At 37.6% G+C, this 24,310-nt stretch overlaps 1 protein-coding gene and 1 long non-coding RNA gene across 3 annotated transcripts; both read right to left on the bottom strand.

The window, feature by feature from the left end:
* Positions 1 to 6,725: 6,725 nt before the first annotated feature.
* Positions 6,726 to 9,147, bottom strand: LOC113339306. 2 transcript variants are annotated; one of them, XR_003355029.1, is made up of 3 exons: positions 7,811 to 9,147; positions 7,600 to 7,722; positions 6,726 to 6,989 (listed from the first exon to the last, which is right to left on the bottom strand). It is a non-coding gene; the product is annotated as an uncharacterized LOC113339306 (long non-coding RNA). The 2 variants fall into 2 exon arrangements; XR_003355028.1 differs by having other exon boundaries at positions 7,600 to 9,147.
* A 7,991-nt stretch (positions 9,148 to 17,138) lies between these two features.
* Positions 17,139 to 18,300, bottom strand: LOC113339568 (metalloendoproteinase 4-MMP-like). Its single transcript, XM_026584814.1, has 2 exons — positions 18,240 to 18,300; positions 17,139 to 17,488 (listed from the first exon to the last, which is right to left on the bottom strand). Exons 1-2 carry the CDS (start codon positions 18,298 to 18,300, stop codon positions 17,139 to 17,141), a joined length of 411 nt encoding a protein of 136 aa, XP_026440599.1.
* Between the last annotated feature and the right edge of the window lie 6,010 nt (positions 18,301 to 24,310).

Here is a 24,310-nt window from a genome sequence, read left to right as displayed (position 1 = left end):
AGGAGACTTAATCCTAACATGAGAGATGTAGTCAAAGGAGAGATCCTGAAACTACTTGATGCGGGTATCATATACCCAATTCCCGATAGCAAATGGGTTAGTCCCATTCAAGTTGTGCCTAAGAAGTCAGGCATTACTGTTGTTCAGAACGACAAGAATGAATTAGTCCCTACTCGTACAACCACAGGATGGCGAGTATGCATCGACTACAGGAAGTTGAACACAGTAACAAGGAAGGATCACTTCCCGCTCCCTTTCATTGACCAAATGCTAGAACGTGTGTCTGGACACAGTCACTACTGTTTTCTAGATGGCTTTTCCGGTTATAACCAAATCCACATTGCACCAGAAGATCAGGAAAAAACTACATTCACGTGTCCATTTGGGACGTTTGCTTATAGACGTATGCCCTTCGGGTTGTGTAATGCACCTGCTACTTTTCAGCGTTGCATGATGAGCATTTTTTCTGACATGATAGATAGTTTTCTCGAGATCTTTATGGATGATTTCTCTGTTTTTGGTTCCTCGTTTGACGAATGTTTGAAGCATCTTGCCCTAGTGATATCCAGATGTAAAGAAAAGAACCTTGTTCTAAATTGGGAAAAATGCCATTTTATGGTGAATTCAGGAATAGTTCTAGGACACATCATCTCAGAAAAAGGAATTGAAGTGGATAAAGCTAAAGTTGACCTCATTCAACATCTACCACAACCTTGCTCTGTGAAGGAGATCAGATCATTTCTAGGTCATGCTGGTTTTTACCGGCGATTCATCAAAGATTTCAGCAAAATCTCCAGACCTCTGTGCAGTCTTCTCTCCAAAGATGTTGCCTTCAATTTCGATGCTGCTTGTGTGAAGGCATGGGAGGAATTAAAAACCCTTCTCACCACCGCTCCTATAGTCCGACCACCCGATTGGAAGCTTCCGTTCGAACTATGTGTGATGCCTCTGATTATGCTGTTGGTGCTGTTTTAGGACAGCGAGTTGATAGACTGCCATATGTGATATACTATGCTAGCAAAACCCTTAATGATGCCCAACTCAATTATTCAACTACCGAGAAGGAATTGCTTGCCGTCGTTTTCGCATTAGACAAGTTTAGATCTTATCTGATAGGGTCTAAGATCATCATATACACAGACCATGCGGCTTTGAAGTATCTTCCCAAGAAGGATGCTAAAGCTCGCCTTATTCGATGGATACTCTTATTACAGGAATTCGATCTCGAAATCCGTGATAAGAAAGGTTGTGAGAATGTGGTTGCTGATCATTTGTCTAGATTAACTTTAGAGTCTATTGATGAATGTGAGCTGATTAGAGAATCATTCCCAGATGAACAGCTGATGTCTATCTCAGACCTTCCTTGGTTTGCTGATCGTTAACTACCTTGCTGCAGGTAGGATGCCCTCACATTGGTCGAGACAAGACCGCTATAAGTTTTTGGCTGAAGTTAAACATTTCCTTTGGGATGACCCATATTTGTTTAAGTACTGCCGGACCAAATCATTAGGAGATGTGTCCCCAACACCGCACAGAAAGATGTGATATCTTTTGTCATGACCAGCATGTGGAGGCCATTTCAGTGCCAAGAAAACCGCTGCAAAGATCTTGCAGTGTGGATTCTATTGGCCATCATTGTTCAAGGATTGCCATGATTATTGTGTTGCTTGTGAACGCTGTCAAAAGCTAGGAAGCATTTCGAGGAGAAACATGATGCCATTGAACCCCATTTTGATTGTGGAGATTTTTGATGTTTGGGGGATCGACTTCATGGGTCCATTCCCTATTTCTGACGGTAGATTGTACATCCTAGTCGCAGTTGATTACGTTTCTAAGTGGGTAGAAGCCATAGCAACCAGAACAAATGACCACAAGGTGGTACTTTCATTTCTAAAGGAAAACATATTTGCACGTTTTGGTACCCCTAGAGCTATCATCAGTGACGGCGGTTCACATTTTCGTAACAAGTACTTTGAGTCTTTAGTACGCAAGTATGGCATAACTCACAAGGTTGCTACTCCGTACCACCCTCAGACTAGTGGACAAGTAGAAGTTTCTAATAGGGAAATTAAGCACATTCGAGAAGACGGTCAACCCGTCTAGGAAAGATTGGTCATTAAGATTGAATGATGCTTTGTGGGCCTATAGAACAGCTTATAAGACACCAATTGGCATGTCCCCCTATCGTCTAGTGTATGGAAAGCCGTGCCATCTACCTGTGGAATTAGAACATCGTGCCTACTGGGCAATCAAAGAGCTGAACTTTCTCTGGACGAAGCTGGAATTCAAAGGAAACTTCAACTCAACGAGTTGGAAGAATTGAGAAATGAGGCTTATGATAGTGCCAAGTTATATAAGCAGAAGATGAAGATGTTTCATGATAAGCGTATTCTGCGCAAATCCTTCACTCCTGGTCAGAAAGTCTTGCTGTATGACTCCCGATTACATCTTTTTCCAGGAAAACTGCGTTCCAGATGGAAGGGTCCGTACCTAGTACGCACAGTTTTTCCTCATGGAGCTGTAGAGCTGGAGGATGTCTCCAACAAGAACGTTTTCAAAGTCAACGGGCAGAGATTAAAGCCATTCCTTGAGCCATTCCACCCGACATTGAAACAACCAACCTGGAGGACCCGGTCTATGTGGACTAAACTGGTCCACTCTTTCCCTAAATAACCAAAAAGTTTTCCAAATGTTTCCCTAAAAACCAAAATTTTTCTTTTTCCCATCAAAACCAAATGTCCCCGACAAAACCAAATTTTTCCAAAAAGTCCAATCCCATTAAAAACCAAATTTTCTTGTAGATAATGTGTTAGTTAAATTTCCTTTTGTATATTTTGTGCTCATCCATTGTGACTCCTAATGATGGATTTTTGCCTTGAATAACGGAGTTTTAATCGAGCTTTCGCCGTACAATCGGGTATTCTCTCTCCTTTTACTCTACTCAGCATGTTCCTCTTCATATATTGTTTTATAATTCTTTCCATATTTTGAAACATTGAGGACAATGTTTAGTTTAGGTTTGGGGGTGAAAAGTAGATACTTTGATAATATGCCATAATTGAAAACAAGAACTCCTTCTTTTTGAAAAAAATGAAAAATGAAAATAAAAAATAAAAAATTGAAAAAAAACATAAAAATGGAGCTCATTTACCTTGAAATGTTGACTCTTGTGCAAATATATAATTATTAGGAGTCTTAGTCTAGATATTTAGGCACCCTGATTCTAGCACAATTCACATAGTGATAAGAAATTTGCACGCGCACGATCTACCAATACATGTATAGCCTCGATCTTCAAGGTGTTTGATAGGAAGTCACGATTGCCAATCACTTTAGAATACTGAACGAAACTTGACTAGCTTGTTCTTTGGTTGGTTGGGATAGAAGGTGGAGGTTACATTAAGAAAGACAACCATCGAATTTAACTGGGTGCATCAAAAAGGGCTACCTCTTGCAAAGTGTCATGTAATTTTTTGTTTCTTCTTGTTATGTATCAAAAGTGTTTCCTTGTTCAAAAAAAAAAAAAAAAAAAAAAAAAAAAAAAAAAAAAAAAAAAAAAAAAAAAAAAAAAAAAAAAAAAAAAAAAAAAAAAAAAAAAAAAAAAAAAAAAAAAAAAAAAAAAAAAAAAAAAAAAAAAAAAATCAAGTATTTATCAATTCCATCATCTCTTGTTCCAAAAATAAAAAGAGATTTGTCAATGTAAATAAGAGTCATGTAAATAGTCATCTTTTGTTGTTTCTTTTGTAATAAGCAAGGAAGGGTGTATGCCATTGATGTACAACGCGAGAAATTGTGAAATACCTCCAACTCATTCACAATTCTCGTAAAGTCCGGACAGCTAGCTAGATTTCGACCTCAGTTCTTAGCCTGAGAAACTATCTCTTGGTGATTAGTAGTCATAACTTCAGATCTTTCTTTACACATGTGTAGATACACTTTACACTCTTATCACATGTCTTTATTTGTTATCAGTGCTAGGATTGTGCCTTGATAGCTAGATTGACATCTCCATTTTGCTGTGAGCTTAACTGTTTTGCACATGTCACGTTTGATGGAATCTGAGCTTATATTTTGACCTAGAACTTTGTAGGTACGTTCTAAGCAAACCTTCACGAGACTTCAACTCGTCCACTAGGGACACTTAGTGGTTTAAAAGGCTTAGTGCATACGCTAAATGCATTCGAGAGACCAGCGACAGTGGTATAGTTAGGATTTCCTTAGTTTGTTTTTACTTGAGGACAAGTAAAATTCAGGTTTGGGGGTATTTGATGAGTGCTAAATAGTGCATATTTATATATAATTTTGTTGGCATTTAACTCATCTTTTGTGCATTAATTCTACACTTTATCCCATATTCTGTATTTTCAGTGTTTTCAAGAATAAATATTTTTCTTACTTAATTTTGTATTTTTAGGTAATGAATAAAGTCTGGATGAATTGCGGAGCAAAAAGAGCAGAAAAGTAGTAAAAAGCCGGGAGGAATTACGCGAGGAAGCCGCGAAGAATGTTGTGCACAAGACCAAGAGGGCAGAAATGGGCTCAAGAAGGAAGAATTGTTCTTAAAGAAGTTATGGGCCTGGCATACCCAAGGCCCAAAACCCTTTCTCAAACCCATTTCCACTACCCAAGCCCGTATCGGATTTCAGCCATCAGATTGAAGCCTCTCAGCATCCTACGGTCGCTCCATCATCGCACATCAATCTCCGAAGCTCCCGCTTTACATCGCAACGCCGATCTCCATCTTGGGCCATCCATTTCGTTGTATTCCTCCATCCGACGGTCGCTACCCATAGCCTCCCATCTCATCGTTGGATCCACCTACCATCGTCACATCCTACGGATCAGCTCGCCAAACATCGAACCAGATGTCCCCGCCTCACACCCTAGCAACAAATATCTTCTTCCCAACCAAACATTCCCTTCTTCCTCCCATCGAGAACTTCTTCTCTCTTTCTCTGCAGTTTTCTTCCCCCGACAGAAACCCATCACCTGCAGTTTCTTCTTCTCGAGCTTCACCACCACCACCTTCACCCGACCACGACAGCAGACCAAACCATCAGTTGAACCCCCTAGTCTCTCTTTCTCCATCATAGCTTCTTCATACCTAGATGCTACAATTGAGAGAGGCAGACTTAGGGTTTCCCCTCACAGTCGATTAAGGACAATTGGAGCAGGAGATGGAGTGGCAGAAGCATCGTACAAGCATGGGTTGGAGCTAATTTGGTCAGCATGTAGGGTAATTTTCATTAATTTTAAAAAAACCTAATTTTCAAATTTGGGGATTATCCCAATTAGGGTTTGTAGAATTAGAATTGCCCTGAAAAACTATAAATGCAGAATGTGTGTGTTAGAGAGGCTCTCTGGCTAGCCAGGACATTTTGATTACATTAATTCTAAATTTTCATTTTGGCAACAGTGGATGTGTGAAACTTGCTTATCAGTTGAGTTTTGTGGAAATTATGTGTGCATTACATTTATATGTTGTTAGTAAAGTGTTGGACATGAGCTAAATTGCACTGAACTAGGGCTCTGATGAAGCCTAGTGTAATGTTAGATGATGCATGGTTAGGATAGTGTTCTTCTAGCAATTTTGCTTGAGCAATGAGAAGTACTCAGTGCTTTGGCATGCTTGTGATTGATTGTGCTGTCAAAAGACAATCAATTCTAGGGGCATATCAGTAAGCAAGCTGTTTGTCATCTCATTCTAGATGTATGCTTAGGAATTCCATTTCAACCTTGACTGCATTGTTTGATATAAGCACATGGTGAACTCAGCTGCCTTAGTAACTCCAATCTCATTTTACAGTCACTTTCTGTAACTTTCTCTCTGCTTGGTTTACTGCTTTCTTAAGTGTTTGTCACTATTAGTTTATTTTGTGCAACTCCACTTCTGCTGTGCACTGAATATATTGCACTGCTCTCCTCTGCCCTTAGCTTATAGCTTTGGTTATTTCATTGCCACCTTAGTATCACTCTCTCATTGCTCACTGCCTTTGCCTTAGGCCACTGCCTTTGGGTCACTATCACTGTCACATTCTTTTCACTGTTTTAGTTTCACTGTCATCTTTTGTTTATCACTGCCATTGTTTCACTGTAACCTCTTTGTTCACTGCCCTGTCACTGTTACTTAGAGAAATAGCTTAGGAAGCTTCACACACACTCAAATCTCTGTGGTTCGACCCTGCTTGCCCTGTTCTATACACTAGACCCTGTGCACTTGCAGGTATAGTTTGTGACTCTTTCCAAGAGCCACCAGTTAGCTAGGATGGGTAGAACCTCAAACCGAAATCACCCTTCAACAGGAAGCATCCAAAGAGATTACAACGATTCTAAAACTTTATAGAATCCAGGCATATGAAATCAATCGGATGAAACACTAGTCCAGAATGCAATATTTAGGACAGGCAGAAACTGTCGAAAACAGTCATAGAGGACAAATTTTACCCATCCTAAAATCTGTCATATTTTTGGTGTACTATTTCTTAAAGGATGGACTCCTTCCGTTAAATATTTACGTCAGACTTCGTTTGTCCTTAAAACAACAACCGGCTCCATTTGTCGAAATATATGTTTTAAGATTCAGCTGCACTCGGACGAATATAATTCAGCTGAGTCAGCTTCACCATAATCAGATTTTGTTGGGTATGATTCAGCTAAGTCAGATATGATTTTTCTTTTTCTTCTTTGTATTAGTATTATTTTCACAAGCAAGCCAACATACGGAATTTTATTAATAAATTCAAACCTTTTATTAAAATTAACTTAAATTCAATTATAACCAATGCTTACAACTTCAGAAACCAGAAATCTCAAATTCAACCAACAGAAGAAAAAAAATCAAAACATATTTAACATCCAGATGCCCAAGCTTCTTTTGTTCATCAGACGATATATCTTCAACAAGAGATGAAACTTTTGAAGGATTGATCATAAAATCTACATCTTCTAGTAAAGGATGCCGGCCTTTAAAAAATCCAACACCCAAGCCACTGCATAGATTAGCATACAAAGGTCAGGAAACATGGGGTAAATCCAATTAACATCAAATGGGAATGTACCTTCTGGAAGATAATCTAGTGGATATATCTAAACATGCTTAAAACCACAGAGTGCATACAACCAACAGAGACCAAAAAAAGTTAACTAGTCTGAGCCAGAAGCACAAAATTCACATAAAAAGAGAAATATCAAGATTAAATAAATTATACTGAAGGCACTACCTTTTTGAAGCATATATGGCTAAAGAAATTTCTTAACCACTATAAGACAGTTTCCTGAAAAACTTAATGTCTAGCTTATGCATTATTATCTTGAACACAACGCCCTAACACCAATTATAGAGAAGCAGACTTGTGAATGAAATTTTCAATATTTCACTTATGGGAATAGAGAAAATGATGGGGTTGTCACTGTAAACCAAACAGTAAAGAAGTAGTGATGCACCTAGTTCGTGTGCCTATCGCTGTTAGAAACAGTAAACACCTAAACAAATGAAATGTTCATGGAACTTTTGCTTGTAACTATGCAATTTTAATATCTAAAGAACAGATAACAAATACACCTAATCAGTACTCGTATGATGTAAACAACTGATATCACCTTGATTATTTCATATTCTTAGACAATAACCATCTTCACATTGTCAGTAAATCTTATGAATACTAGACCCAATTTTCCCATTGTTCTTCTATATCTTGCTGAGCTTTCATAAAATCCCTCAGACTGCACCAAAGAAGAATCTAACTCAACGACATATAAATAAGCCAAAAACAAAATCCACAGTTAACACCACCAGCACAGTACTCATCACCTGGTTACATACACTGCGATCACCTGTAACTCGTAATCATGGAGCTTTTCTTTCTTCTATAGAATATCGTATCCCTTCAACCACAAGAGGTTTTGAACCTCCCCAATCATTCATAATCTATACTGTTTCTATTTCTTTAAACATTATCCATAAATTTATACCTCCTTTCGCAGTCTGTCCAGCAAGAATAGATATTTGTTCCTTATGCACCATCCGACATCCTTGAAGTTACATCCTACCTCAACAACAGCGGTGGATTCCCTCATCTTGCAGCAATCTGCAAAAACTACTTAAGAGAAACTACACCATGATAAGTAGTCAACACTGCGAAACACTTCAACCAAGAAGATCTACCGAAAAATACTTTTGGAAATGGGTCTCTGGAAATACAAAGGAACAAACATCTTGACAGAAAAGAACGCAGGCAGGTTAAGTGAAATATAGGTACTCTAAAGTGAAATTACATGAGCTTACATCGTAATCGTGCATCTGAATCATTCATTTCAGCTGAACGTCCTAACAACTTTTTTAACTCCTTCCCGGATTTGCTCAGCCCACCACCCTCCTTATCATTAGCCTCATCGTCATCATCCGCATAAATCCCTGGACCTAATATCCACCAAAAATAGTTCAACACAGATTTCAGTAATCCGAATAGGTTGAGAAAGTTTTATCCACCCTATGAGATTTCAGTAATCCCAGAGTTTTTGAGATATTCTAAAATAATGTCAGTTTTATCCACTAACATCAATTCATTAACCCCAACTGTAAAATATCAGTAGTTCACTCTTGCGTTGCTAACATAGGGACTTTATGAAATAGAATTAGCCAAAATCGTCATCCTATTCACATAAGCTTAAATTACAGAGGTATGCAAGGAACAAACATCAATCGAGTACAAAAACCTAACCCTTTTATCATCAAGCACCAGCATAATGAGAAATCAAAACAATTATGCCAAAATTATTGTTGAAGGAGTATCGAGCAGAGCATAATACATAGTCAAAACAATTATGACAAAATTATATCAAAATCACGATAATCTTAATGTTGAAAACAGAAAAAACAATTCCAATCGCTCTCTCTCTACGAGTTGGATTTTGAATCAGATTTGATTCATGTTTCTTCAAATATCAGGGGTTTTGAAGAAATATGAAGTGATATGTGATGAAATTGATGGAGTAAAACATCTAAATCTAAGAAAAAGAAAATCAGAAGAAAATGGTGGGGGGAGTTAAAGGAGATGGTTTAATTTTAATAAACACGATTCATGGAGAAGGGGAATAAGGGAGACTTTATCTTCTCCATGTATTTTCAGTTTTAAGTAGTTTCTGGATCTAACTGTAGGTCGCACGATTAATATGAATCTAAGGGTTTCCGACGTTATCCGACTGGGGTGGAACTTTAAGGGAGTGGGGGGCAAACAGAACTGAAAAACAGGACAGATTCATACGGTTATTTTGAAAATACAAATGCTTTGACGAATCCTGCCTGTTAAAATATATAATTACTTGTGGGATATATGTCGTTTTCCTTCCGCCCTAAGGCCATGTTTGGGAATTTTGACAACATAAAACTTAGCTAGGGAAGAATTTTCTCTAACTCGACTAGAGTTATCATAAGATGTATTAGTAAAGATGTTGTTTGTCCTTCTATTGTATCCATCACAGGTTTATTATATATTATGTTTGTCTCACCATACTCTAACCCCATATTTTTACAAAATAGTCCTGTATTAAGGAAAAAATTATATATGGAGGAAAATATGAAAATATAAAAATTAATCAAAAATTAATAAAAAAAAATGAAAAATTAAAATGACTACCTATATAACCGCCTAACCTAGGTAAGGATATTGGTATCCTAGCTATTTTGGAGAATACCATAACCTTACTTTTTTGGGTTCCTAAAATCAAGGAAGATTTAGTAGTTCATGTTCAATATTAGGATTGCAGTGAGACAAACATATTTTTATTGTATTTTCTTGATAACCCAACCTAGGATAGGAATTTTCAAGGGGCCAAACATGACCTAAGTGTCCTCAAAACCAGGTTTTGGACTAGTGAAACACAAAGTCAATGTGATTATTGGTATGGTAAATGATTGTGACTCTCAATTAAAGTTTCTTTGCGAGGAAAATGCCTTATTGTGTTCTTCACAAACCTTACTCGAGGAGAAACTCAAAGAGGATGCCCTGGAAATTGAACGTTTTTTTAATAAACTCTCTATTCAAGGATGTTCTGAAAAGTCCACTGTACCAATCACTTCTGACCCAACTGTGATATTAGAAAATGTGACTACTAGTAATCATGTTTCTCTGGTGAATTCAGTCCCAGAAGCTAAATCGCAATCCCTTCCTACTGGTAAAGGTGTGATTGTATCTTCCTATAATCAAGGATTCACTGCATCACACAGAAGGAAGAAATCTCCTGTTAAGTTTGTTCACTCTAATCCCTCAAGTGATCAGAAAAGTGTGTCTCTTTTGTGACTCAAAAGGACATGTTGAACGGAAGAACAAATCTAGGTTGAGTGACAACTATATTGTTCGACTTCAACACACCTTAGATTCAATTCTCAAAGGTGTATGGCATTATTATGTCTAAACCAATTGATTTTGGTACGCACCTTATGAATCTTTCCAGGAAAGTAAGTTTGTTTTGTTCTTCGAATGTTCTTACTTGTAACAGTATTCTTAACACAAATCGTCCAAGAAGATTTCAAAATGGATCTTCTTAGTTTAAAAAGGGAGATGCCGTTGTTCTTTATGCGAATAAGGTACTAGAAGAAGGAAGCAAGAATCAAGGTGTGAAAGACAACCTAAATTTGATAATTGAAGTATACAAAGATCTCATCAACAGGCTGTCAAATTCCTCTAGAAAAAACGCTTCAGGTAAGAATCCAAGCTTAGCTTCATATTTTAATGATAGTAAGTTTTATAATAACTTTTCGCATCAAAAAGGTTTTCCTCCAAAAATTAGGAAAAAGATGATTAACTGTGAACAACATTCGTTTAATGAGCGCAAAGCTCATACTTGTGTTAATTAATCACAAGGTTGAAATCTCTCTCACAAAAAATCCTAGTTGAGTGAGATATGATCAGGTTTACTTGATGGCAAAAATTTCTCTGATTAGTCAAGCTATTTTCTTCTCGTTCTTAGCTGGATTATCGTTTGCAGACATTTTTGCATAAGTATTTTTTTTTTTTTGGATTTGTCGTTGTTGATCTTTTTTGTTTTAATTTATTATGAAACTTTAATTTGTTCAAATGCTACTCTTGTGCTTTAAATTTTTCTATTGTGAGAATATTAAATTTATTGAACTAAGAATTGTGAAAATATTTACTTAGAAAATTTTTGTTGTGCAACCATTCTTCATGGTTTGTCTTTACAGTTTTTTTGAGATTTCTCTCGTATGGGTCAAGGTTATGTTCGTACGGGTACCCATGTTACATGTCATGATACGATTATAGAAACCCTAAAATTTCCTTGTAAAATCGTTTTTATACCTTTCCTATTGAGTTGAGTTATCTCACTCTAGGTTTTTCTCTTATCAAGAATGTCTTCTCCCTCTAGCTTTTGGGATTTTCCAAAAGGATTTCTTGATAAAGGTATGGATTGTGGTTTCGATGGGAAGAAGAAAAAAACCCTAGTAGAAGTTGACGATTTCTTATCTCAATCGCCTGATAATTTCTCAAACATTGAGGGCGATGAGATGATTTCTGCTGAAGTTGTTCTTGTTTTTCTTGAATACTATGAGGAGGCGAAAACTCAACTTGTTGATACTATGAAAGGTATTGATGTCTTATGAACTGAGTTGAAAAAGGTTAACTCTGACCTTATTCTCATGAAAACATATGTTAAGAATTGTCTCAATGTGAATATCTTCTCCGAAGAAATAATTGATGCCGTTAATATCAATCTCAAAGAACTCAAAACCAATGGAGATCCGGAAGTGTTCTTTAATGATCGGTTTAATTTATTGGTTTAAATGTTATTTATTTTTAGCTTGTTGTTATTTATTTTTTCTAGTAAACTTCTTATAAGAATTTATTCCTGTATTTTTAAGAAGGATAACTAGGGGTTGAAATAGCAATTATTGTGATTACACATAGCTATTTCCAACGGTTTTCATGTTGCAATGTTTTAGATTTATTTATTTAAATTCTAAGTTATTTGGAAGATGATTTTTGCAGTATTAATCTTTATTGGTTTTATATATTGCAAAATTTGGTATGGGATATGTTTGGGGTTTATATATTGCAAAATTTGTAGTTCACACTACATATACATATGGTTTACGGATCATTATGTAAGGGGGAGTGGTTTTCATTGTGAGATGAAGTATTGACTAAGTGGGAGTGATACATATCACCATAATATTATTGTCAAAGTTGTGATATAATTTAACTTTAATGTCGTGTAATAATGCTAGGACACTGTATAACAATGATTGAGAACATATTTTTTTTCATATGTTTTCTTATTGTTATGGCTGCGGTTCTTCAACAACTATGATGCTGAGTTGAACACGTTCAGAATCACTGGTAGTACTTGGAAGTGACGAAGATTTCGAAGAATGTTGAAGAAACAAGGAAATCCGGCATTTGGATGAGAAGCTACAAAGTTTATTTATTTTGTAATCCATATGTGTTGATAGTTTTGTCACTAAAATTGACAGAGGGGGAGATTGTTAGAGCACTACACGTTCAAACTCGCAAGCGTTTCTATCTCAAACTTGTTTTTCAAGTTTAGTTGTTAAAAGTATATATAAGTCTTGATTTCTAGTCTACTTATAACTATGTCTCGGATTATGATAGAATGTGTAGTTGACTTTTAGACTTCACGATATTCATCGATTGAAGACGAAGATCTACTAAGGGGATCTTGGAGGAACTTCATCAACAAAAGGTATGTGGAGACTTGAACTCATCCATCATAAAGAATTCTATTCTTTCTATCTCCTATTGAGACTAAGTCGTTTAATTATATATACTTTACATTATACACATTTGATATTTCGAGCTGAGTTTATATCTTTCTCGAAATATGTGTTGGTAAGATTTTGCTTTAACCACGTTCATCTTTATTCTTAAAGAAAGTGAAAAGAAGATCATATGAAAATCGTCATGTAATATCGTATATGATTTGTGTGAGACAGTCATTTGATGTAGACTCAGAATGTTTCGTATTGATCATTCGATCACTTGAAAATAGCTTCGAAGCTAATAGTTTGTGTGATACATCTATTCTCGTCTTCTACGAATGTTTCAATGATTGAAATGGGAGTCTAGAACAATTAACCATTGTCTGGATATAGCACATTATATGTATTTGTATGCAAACTGTTGTAAGAATAATTAAGGACCGAAAAATAAGCATGCATACATGTGTGCACATGATTTTAACTGTTAAAATACGGGAACAAAATTTTGCGCACCCGTTTGCAAATTGTTTCACCTGAGTTCGGTCTGGAATGAAAGTATGTTATCCGTTTGCGTACTGGCGGACATGACCAATGTCCAGAACTTAAAGTTTGCGTACCCATTTGAAAACTAAGTTGGTTTAAGTTCTAAAATCGGTCAAATATGATTTCATACTCATGAACAAATACATTTATATAATAAGGAATGCAATATTTGTAAACCGTGGCTAAAATGTTCATATATTGATTCTTGTGAACCAAATCCGATTTTGCTTCAATTGTGTCTTGTATACTTCTATGAGAATATAAACAATTAAACAACTCTATGAGTAACACAGTTAGATTCATTTGGGTCATTTGATCTAGAAGTGTTAAGATGAACAAGGTTGACACGAAAGTGTTATGGATAACTCCGGTTAATTATTGTTGAGCCTACTCAATATACACGTTTAGGTACGGTTACCCATATCTAAATGAAGGTATATTTCATTTGTGTGTAACAAGCTAAGACCATATAATGGTGGAGAGATAATTCTTTGGTTTTAAGCAAATTTAGCTTGAATCTTAAATCAGTTTTTCATCTAACGGTGAATATTGATTGCTTTGCTTCTATGCTTTCAAACCCTGATTTGAAGACTATATAAGGGAAAACTCTAACAACTGGAAAACCTAATCCCCACACCTCATGTGTGATACTAGTTGCGGCTAGAGTCGATCCTCAAAAACCATTATAGGTTAACGACTTGAAGACTCCATTGGGATTATGAAGCCAGACCAACTATTTTCTCTGTAGTTGCGTGTTTTAATCTTATTTGTTCTATCTTATTGAGTACTATCTTGTCTAAGCTTTGCTCGAGATTTATCTCTGATAGGTAAGATATAAAAAGTAATCACAAAGCTTTTTGTCTCATCCTTTGTGATTCCATAATAACTTTTTCTACTACCATATAGTTAACTTATTGTGAGGTGATTGATATTTCTAGGTTGTTCTTCCGGAATATCAGTCCGGTATATCAATTGGTTCCCGTGCACCTTGATTTATCAAAAGACGGAACAAAAACTTCGTAGGTATTTCTGTGGGAGATCAATTTATCTATCTAATAGACTTTTCTGTGAGAGACAAATTTGTTTATCAAGTCTTCGAATTTGGGTTGTAACAACTCTTAGTTGTGGGTAACATCAACTAAGGGAATCAAGTGCGTAGAACCCGGCGTGGTTCCGGAGAAGTAAGGAATGCGACTGTGCCTTAATCAGTGTGAGACTGGTTTGGGATCAACTTCATTCCAGTTCGAAGTTAACTTGTAGTAGTCGTCTAGAGTCTGTAGTGGCTTAATACAGTGTGGTGTTCAAAGGTGGACTAGGTTCCGGGGTTTTTCTGCATTTGCGGTTTCCTCGTTAACAACATCTCTGGTATATGTATTATTTCTTTTCCGCGTTATGTTTGTTTATATAATTGAAACATCACAGGTTGTGCGTAAGTTCAATCAATTGGTAAATCGAACCTTTGGCTGTTGATTGAATTTGATTGACACTTGGATATTGGTTTTTGATACCGTCAAACTTATTTGTCATATCAATCGGGCTCGCAGATTCCTATCTGTTTGATTGTAGATTGTATTGAGAAATTGAGATACAACTCTTGGATAAATTTTACTTGATTGAGTCTAAATTTTCTAGTTGATTCTATTGGATTCATATTGGAGTCAATCCATACAGATTGCTGAAAAAAATATTAGGTGTGGTTGTTGTACCCCTCTTTTTCAGGGAAGAAACACAAAATAACCCAACCCCTTATGAAAATAAAACTTTTAAAAGAATATAGGAATCTTGTTCGATACAAATATGTAAGATTTTTGATTTTTCTTATGATTTTTTGGTCGGTACGCCCATATGTGGAAAGCATTTGATCAGCAACATCCTTGACGACGAAAATTACAATCTCCAAAGCGTTCAACCACATAGTCACCGATCAAATAGATTCTTTATACAATTTCCTCTAATTTTTATTGTGTTTAATTAAGGATCTTTCCTAGTTACCATCTGACTAAGTAAAAATCACTCCAATTAGGTTTTTTTTTTTTTTTTTTTTTTTTTTTTTTTTTTTATGATTTAGGTGCACCTGTAACAACGATCTTTGATGACATTCTAGTATTAGAGTTGTCATTTTTATTTTCATGAGTTTCTTTCAGCTTAGGGATTTGATTTCGTTGTATTTCTTTGGAGTTAAGGTCCTTATTTTCTTGAGCTTCTTTTGGGTTACTGTTTCATTTTCTGTTATCTATTACGCATTTGATTAATGGTTAACTTTTTAATTTTTCTTCCCGAAAAAATCAACGACCTACCTCGCTTAATTTGTATCAGCTACAATATACCTTTTCTAAAATAATAACGGGTAATATCACATTTTTGTTAAAATAATAAAATCCACGACTCGGGCCCTTAGCGCTAAATAACAAAATTCGATAAAATCATAAACAATACATCTCAAAAGTTCCCCTAAGTATTAATAGGTCCTAAATAATATATCAAATAATAATGCTACTATAAATATAAAAGCTAAATTTCATCCGTATTAAATTTTGTCAGAATATGATTCAATATTGATTTGTTTTTCTTTTGAATTCAAATCAACTTGCACTTCATCCCGAATAATTCGTAGTGCACTAAATGGTGAATGGTGGTCTTATACATATCAGAATGCACTCATTTTTGTTTGGAATGTATAGACTTATAAGAGGAACATGATTTGTGCTCGTGCTCTACACACCAGACATTTATTTTTCCTTTAACCATATTTTTGATTTGGTGTACGCTGGGCTTTTCCCCTCTCAGTGGCGATGTATTTTTGATTTGGTATGAGATAATATGGGTATTTTTATTTTATTTTATATTTTTCTTTATTGTATTAATTTGGAAAAAGAAATCCTAATATGCTAGGTACTCGACTTACGAATTGAGTTTGGAATTCCACAAAATTCCAAACACGGTTCATTAAGTGTTCCTTTTGACCTTGTAATTTGTAAACCAATCATAGTTGCCAAGTGTCCTCACCAAAACTCTCATTTCACAAGAGCTATAAAAATCATATTTCATGGGAAACGAGAGTCTCCTTACCCTTCAACGTGGGAACTTTGTTTAACTAGGCCTTTAAATTTTTGGATATGTCATCGTAAAACTAGCTTTAAGATCATTGCCGGACGGTTTAGTTTTGTGGAAAATGATGCCAAAATATCAAGACAATATCGTTCTAACTATGTCATTGGATCATACCCCGTTATTTATGAGTCATCACTGTTTGCACGAGTACATTTAAAGTGGACTCATCACAACCTAAAAAGAAAGTCTGATTAAAGTATGAAGCAAAATTACCAATGTAACTTGGTGTTCATTTGAATCTCCAAAATTACCAAGTAGGGAGCCCGAGCTTACATGCGGGCCTTTCTCCCGGGCCAGCACATTACATTGTTAAACAAACAAACAGTCAAACCATGAGTCACTCTTGTCTCCTCATCACCAAGAGTGTGGTCATGTAGCATGGCAGTTGTGCTCCATGCATGCTTAGTTATTAGTAATGCTCTTGTGTTTTATTCAAGTTTCTCTTTACTTATAAGCCAAGACCTGGCTGGAATGGTGAGCCATTTAATGAAGATTTCGGTCAATGGAGGATAACCTCCTCTGTCAATAAGAAGAAGTTCAAGGGGATTTGGCAGTGAGTGATTAGATTTCTCATAGCCATATCTTTAAAATTAGCGAACAAGAGTTCATAATAAAATTCACCAACCGGTTCAATTAGAAGCAAAATTACAAAATCAATGCTTTAACTACTATAGAAACAGAAATGGTGATGATTTCTCTTAAACCAAAAGAAGACTTAGGAGGACTAGCAAGGTTTTTTACTTTCAGAGAATCAGATTTGAGCACCATTGACATCGTCCAGAGACAAGTCCAACTTTTTCGCTCTTGGTTGTATGGAAGGCCATTTGATACTCATGACAGATTCCTGAACAGACGAATGATCCAGCCCTAACACATGCCCGATTTCATGTATCGCCACGGATTCCAAATCAAAGGCATCTTCTGATTTCTCTGAATTGAAATCAACTGACCAAGTAAATGCCGCATTGAAATGTATCTGTGCGCCTGATCCCGGACCAGTTGCATGTGCAAGCACAGTTTTATTAACAAATGGAGCCCCATCCCCATGGTCACCATAATAAAAACCTGTGGTGATGTTAGCATGCTCGTAGTCTTGAGTTTCTGTAAAATTAACCGGAATAACAGAGGACCACGTCCAGAAAGCCCGCTCAAAGGCAACACGATATTTTTATGTAGTCGATAATATGTTTTGGCGATAATGCATAAGTTAACACCAAAGGTAGCGTGGAGTTATTCCAAGAAGGTCGGCCCTCGAAAAGCGAGTAGTGTTTAGATGTATGTAACTTGTTATTGTCAGGCACACCACATCTTGGTGACATAACTTGACATGGCACGTTTCTGGACGGAACAGGAGGAAGGACTAGTGTGATAATGCATTGTTATTGGATCGATTAGTTCTGCTGGCCGGGGAAGATCGATCAGGAAACAGCTATCTAGATATAATAACTCAAAACTCTCACTTAAGTCTTTACTTACTCTCAGTTTGAATGACTACAACATACGGAACTAAGTCTTTACTTATAGTCAGTCACGATTGCGCTTCTTGGAAGGATTTCATCTTCTGGTCAAATTCCAATTCCGATTCCGATTCCGATAACGATACTAAAAAAATATCCCCAATTAAAAAATATCATTGACGACCATTTAATTTGAAGCCCAAACTGCATGTACTGAAGTCTGCTTCCGCCGCTGATCGTGGCAAAGGGAAATGGTCTTACTGTCTCTAATGGGATTGAATGTTTATGGGGATTCTGAATCTTCATTCTTCGGGTGTCTCCAAAGGCATTAAAATCTTATGAACCCGAATGCTAAATTGGATCGATATGTATACTTAAGATTTTGCATGACACACCCAATGGGAGGAGAGTTGGCCAGAAATGAACACAATCATTATTTTGCTGATGCTGCTCCATCTTGGACTCAACCATGCTAAATAATACGGACTGCAGCATGCATGCCATTTCATTCTTCTGACTTCGAGATCGCTATTATTTTTGCTGCTTTTGTGGTAATTAACATACTGGGTATACTTCCAAACTATCTTCAATTGTCTAATCCCTGACGGTATGCGTAGTTCTTTCTCCACTTAAAAAGCATGTTGATAAATGAAGCTTAGATCCTTCCGCTATAGTTGCGGAAAATCCCACAACTACATCCAATCACGTGATAAGAACAATAAGTCTAAGTCATGGAGACAAATTTAAACATCAATGATATTATACACCCCTTGACACTAGATATGATCTTCACACAAGCTTTGTATTGAGAATATGATGTTCTTACGAATATCTCAAAAGTTCATACATATAACAATGGAGATGATAAGTAAAAAGCTAACTCTAATGGCTTCCTTTTCTCTCTTCTAGTGGTGGTTTCAGCTGTGTTACTTGACTGACATCTTTCTTAACCTGCCTCTCTCTTCATTATTTGAACCCTTATATAGCCATATATCATGTAGAAGACAACTAGGTTCACGTGCAAAATCTATGCTAGCTGATCTCTGTTTAATCTGTCTTATTCGTCAGGCTTTGGAGAGATGTCGCTATCTTTGGTGCTCTTCTTGGTGGACATCGTCCTATGTTTGCCGCGGGGTTGTTCTTCGTGCTTCTTTCTTCTTATCGTATGATTGCTCTTCGCCTAATTTCTCTCTTCCTCGTGTTAATGACTGTCCTAGTCAGATCGAGGTTATAATTTATCTTGTGCGATATTTCGCCCCTACATTTAGGCTCTTCTCGCATTGTTCTTCTGTAAGTGGAATAATGCGAGAATGCCCCGGTCAATGCTTCGTGTCAGACCCGTTTTTTCGTTTTCTCTACTTTTTCCAACATGCTTCCGTAATTTCCACGTAACCGCCACACGTGTTAGCGGTTTCTTCCTATCTAAGCGGCACGTCTTTACTGCTCTTCTTCAGATAAAGATCTAGGAGAGAGGTAAAAGAAGAAAGTTTTTATTTTTTCTTATTCTTCCTTCTCTCTCCTCTGTTCACCTTTTTCTTTCAAATTCTCCCTCTCAACTTCTTCACTTCTGATCTCATGGTGGATCAAAACATACCCGTTCCTGCTGCTGCTGCTCCATCACTTTCCAGGTAAGTTGGTTTTGCCTCAATTAGTAGTTTAACGTTCTTCATGATTATGACTTTTATTTTGCCTCCGCTACTGCTCTAACATCCCCATACTAACATCCCTATATGGCAAATGTAGTGTGACACGGAAGTCTGCTAAGAAATGGATTGATGTTCTGAAGAGCTATCGGGCTGTTCTAGAGGATAAGGGCTTCAAGAATATCGTTCCACCTGGTTCATCGGCTGCCGTTCCTGTGAGTGAAAAGGAGATTTTAGAGGGCTCGTGGAGCGTGACTCGTATGCCTCTCGCGTTTGGAAAACTAAAAGCTGGTCTTCCTTTGCCTCTCTTTGATCCTGAGGTTCCTTTATTCTAACAGATTCTCGCGAGGATGAATCGAGCTTCCTACCATCTTAGCGGGGACGTGATCCCTGTCATTCGTGAGTTTTCACTTCGGGCGATTGATGAGGGGAAGTCTCTTTGCCCAACTGTGGTGGACCCTTACGATCGGGCAGACTATACTGTTGAGTCTTTCTTTCAGCAATATATTGTAAACTGGTTCTTAAAGATGGTTCGCACTGGGGCGTCCGCTTAACCAGGGTGAAGTTGAAGGCTGGTTTGAACAAGCTTATGGACGTCGTGGACCAGCATAGCAATACCAATCCTCTCATTCGTCATTCAAGAGATCCTAGCTGGATGAACTTTTTCCTGATGATTGAGGGCACACTTTCATGGGGTTCGAATCCGGATGTGAGTCCTCGGGAAGCTTCAGATGCTTCGCTTGTGGGGGTTGATACCCTCACGTATTGTCCTTGGCAGTTCAACTGGCCTGACCGGGACTATTGTGTATGTATCTTGTTCTGCTTCCTTCTTTATGTCATCCATGGTTTTATTATGGATTTCCTCTAATTTTCCTTTAGATGGCGCAAGAACTTGCTTCTCTTGAGAGGAAGGCGAAAGCTGCCGCTGAGAAGAAGCGTAAGGAGCTTGCGGACGCGAAAGCAGGAAAGAAGTCTTCGCGTTCAAAAAGGGTAATGTGATGTTGTCATTTCACAGGTAAGCTTTTTAACTTCTTTTCTGCTAAGTTAATTTCTTAGTCTTCAGCCCCTTCCTGAGGAGGAGGAGACCGAGGATGGAGCGCGCGAAGAAGATGAAGAGGGTGAAGGCTCTGAGGGCGAAGGCGGGAGTCCGATCATGAAAGTCCCTCTGCTTCGCACATATCTAAGAAGGCGAAGACAAACAAATTTATCCAGACTTCAACTAGGCCCAAGGGCGTACCGAAGGGTAAGTCTCTCATTAGTGTGGTTAATACTTTAACTTTGGGATCCGCCGATATGTCTGGCTCAGCCAATACTGTTAGCCCTGTCAAGTTGTCTTCGCTTGAGAAATTCTCGATCACGGATTCTGTAATAGGAATGGGTTCAAGTGGCTTTACTCATTCCTCCCATGTGGAGCCATCTGAAAAATCTTCCTCCGATGGTGCTGGCATAGGTTTTGCTTCTAAAATAGCTTCTATCGCTCAATTCTCTATGTCTGATCCCCATTTTTCTGTTTTTCGTGAACTGGCACTGAACCTTGCTTCTTGCCCTTCTCCTGGTGCTTCTCAATATGGATGGGAGTTCCACTCCGAGCTTTCCCTTGACCGTCATCTCGCGTTTGATTATTTGGTAAGTTCCTTATCTGGTTGCCCTTCTTCTTAGTGGGTTATGTCATTTTATTGACATTGTTCGTGTTTCCTTTCAGAATGTGTGTCGCGCGATTGCTCAGATTGAAGATTATCGTAAGGTAGTGAGCGTAGTTCGCGCTCAATCCTCTCAACTGTCTTCTCTTAAAGATGAAGTTGCGAGTCTTCAAGGTGAAGTCTCTTTGCTCAAAAAGGATCTTAATAGGATCATTGAGGAGTTAAATTCCAAGGTGAATGCTGCTCGCGTTCGGAATGATCTCTTTGCAGGTAAGCTTTCACATGTCTTTGTCTTTGCTTGTTGTTGGTTTCTTAGGGGTGGATTTATTAGTTGAGGGTCGTGAGGTTTCTTGCAGAGGTCTTCGATTTGTCTGATATAGCCGTGGATGCGAACATAGATAGGAATGCCCTTCTGGTGCATTTTAATTCCCTTAACCAAGAATTTTTGTTGGACACACATGAGGAGAACGACATTGATCATGATTCCGAGGATTACAAGCAAAAGTACGAGCACCTTAAGTTTGAGTTTAGGAAATTATATTCAGTTGTAAGTGGATCCCGATCTCGCGGTCGGTACATCCGAAATGTTGCTAAGCAGTTGGAAAATGAGAAAATTATTTTAACCAATGAGAAGATTGAGGTTATTGAAGATAGGACAAGGGTTCTTCAGGATTTTCAGCGAGAGAACCATGAGCTTCGCGTAATTCTTGAGAAAATCCGGAATCGTCTTAGAATCGAAGGCAATGATGATTTTGATAGGGCCTTAGGTGAGATTGAGGAAAATAGGGTTGTTGTTGCTAAACATGTTAGTTGGGTTGAGCAACATCAGAAGACATTAGATTGTGTAATCATGTATAAAGAAGGTGTCCCTAATAGCCCGTCTTGGTTTTGTGTTTGCTTTCTTCTCCTCGTGCTCTGACTTATCTTTGTTCTTCACATATAATGAGAAGAGTTTGAAGGATGAGGTGGAGACTTTGTCGGGTAGGTTTGAGAAGGCACGGCAAGAGTTGGAAACGCTCAAGGGCGGTGGTGGCTCGTCTTTGCAGCAGGTGGCTGTCTTAACTTAGAGGCTTACTCTGGCGAATGACGAGGTCCTTCGCGTGAGTACAGAGGCAGAGCGGTACAAGGAGAACATGGAAGTTAGGTATGCACTGTTGAAACGTCACAAGAGTGCCCAACTTGCTAATGCTAATCGTCAGGCACAAAGGCTTTGTAACAAGATCACTAGGGACACCTCTGATCGCATTACTGCTGAGAACAACCTTCCTACAAGGGCTTTCCCTGACATTCCTGTTTCGGATGACGAATCTGTGGAGCAAGGTTTCAACGAAGAAGAAGAGATTAATGAGGCTGTCGAGCAATACGATGGAGAGGAAGAATTGATTAGGAGGATGTTGTTTTGGAAGACGAGTCCGTTGGAGGGGAGGATGAAGCCTATGAATCTGATACTGATGGTGGTCTAAGCGAACATCAGTCTCCTCGCGTTGTAGGTGATGGTCAAGGGCCCACTTCGCCTTCGCAAAGTGGTACTCTGCATCCTGAGGCCAAAGATTCTTCGCAAGTGACTTCACATTCTCATGATTGGGCGGCATTTTGACTGTACTCTTTCCTAAACATTTTAACTTGCTGGATAGTTTCTTCTGGGCGCTTCCAAGCTTGGGGGCAGGATATGGTTTTTTGATTCGTGTTTTCCCTATTGTTAGAAATTTTGAACAAAAGTAGATATGCATATGCAACTAGCTTTTTCGTGCAAAAGTGTGCCTCATGTTATTTAAGGTTTCTGACTGAAAAGATGGGAATCACATAAATTTTGAAAAAGCGGGTATAACAACCACACCCAATTTTCGCTTAGCAATCTGTATGGATTAACTCCAATATACTTTCTAGAGAATCAACTAGACAGTCGGACTCAATCTAGATAAAAGTATATCAAAGGAGTTAATAACTCAATTTATCGATTTGATCTATACTCAAGCAAATAGAAATCTACGAGTCTTTATCAAATACTAAAGATATAACTTGGATGGTACCAAAGACCAATATCCAAGTATCAATCAATTTCAATCAACAACCAAAGGTCGGATTTCCAATTGATTGATTCTAACGCATAACCTGTGATATTTCAATTATAAAGATAAACAATATAATGCGAAAATAGAAATAACACAGACACCAAAATTTTGTTAACGAGGAAACCGCGAATGTAGAAAAACCCCGGGACCTAGTCCAGATTGAACACCACACTGTATTAAGCCGCTACAAACACTAGCCTACTACAAACTAACTTCGGTCTGGACTTTAGTTGATTTGCGCTCCTTACGTCTCTGATACCAGCAGGATGCTACGCACTTGATTCCCTTAGATGATCTCACCCACAACTAAGAGTTGCTACGACCCAAAGTCGAAGACTTTAATAAAAAAATTTGTATCACACAGAAAAGTCTATGATAATAGATAAATCCGTCACCCACGAATATACCTATGAGTTTTTGTTACTTCTTTTGATAAATCAAGGTGAACAATAACCAATCGTTAACCCGGACTTATATTCCCGAAGAACAGCCTAGTATTATCGATCACCTCACAATAATCTTAATAGACGATGCGAAAAAAGATATTGCAGAATCACAAACGATGACGAAGATGTTTATGATTACCTTTTATCTTGCCTATCGGAGATATAAATCTCAATCCAATTATTACAATTGTACTCGTACGATAGAATATGCAAGATCAGATCACACAACTACAAGAAAGTAGTATCGGTATGGCTTCACAATCCCAATGAAGTCTTTAAGTCGTTAACTCGGTTTGAGAAAATAGGACCAGAGGTTAAAGGAGAATCGAATCTATCTTATGCAACTAGTATCACACAGGAGGTGTGGGGATTAGTTTTCCAAGTTGCTAGAGTTCTCCCTTATATAGTCTTGCAAATCACGGTTTGCAATCAATGTTAGCTCAGTAACAAAGCATTCAATATTCACCGTTAGATGAAAACCTGATTTAAATTCAAGCTAATATTTATCAACCGTTACATCGAAAACATAGCTTTTTATACACAAATGAAATGCACGTTTCTGGGCTTGTGTAACCGTACCCAAACTTGTACATTAGTTGGTTCAACAATAGTTAACCAAATGGTTAGCCATATGATCACTTTCATATCAACCATATTCTTCTTCA

The sequence above is a fragment of the Papaver somniferum genome, unplaced genomic scaffold (assembly GCF_003573695.1).
Source record: "Papaver somniferum cultivar HN1 unplaced genomic scaffold, ASM357369v1 unplaced-scaffold_21, whole genome shotgun sequence".
In the NCBI taxonomy this organism is placed as follows: Eukaryota; Viridiplantae; Streptophyta; class Magnoliopsida; order Ranunculales; family Papaveraceae; genus Papaver; species Papaver somniferum.
The sequence above is the reverse complement of the archived record's forward strand: the minus strand, read 5'-3'. Positions and strand labels throughout refer to the sequence as shown.

Bases quoted from the DNA above. Each gene is read 5' to 3' on its own strand.
- LOC113339568 (XM_026584814.1), bottom strand. From the start codon at position 18,300: ATGGAGCAGCATCAGCAAAATAATGATTGTGTTCATTTCTGGCCAACT. The intron at 17,489-18,239 runs GTGTGTCATGCA...TTAATTTTACAG, and splicing joins GCCAACTCTCCTCCCATTGG to AAACTCAAGACTACGAGCAT.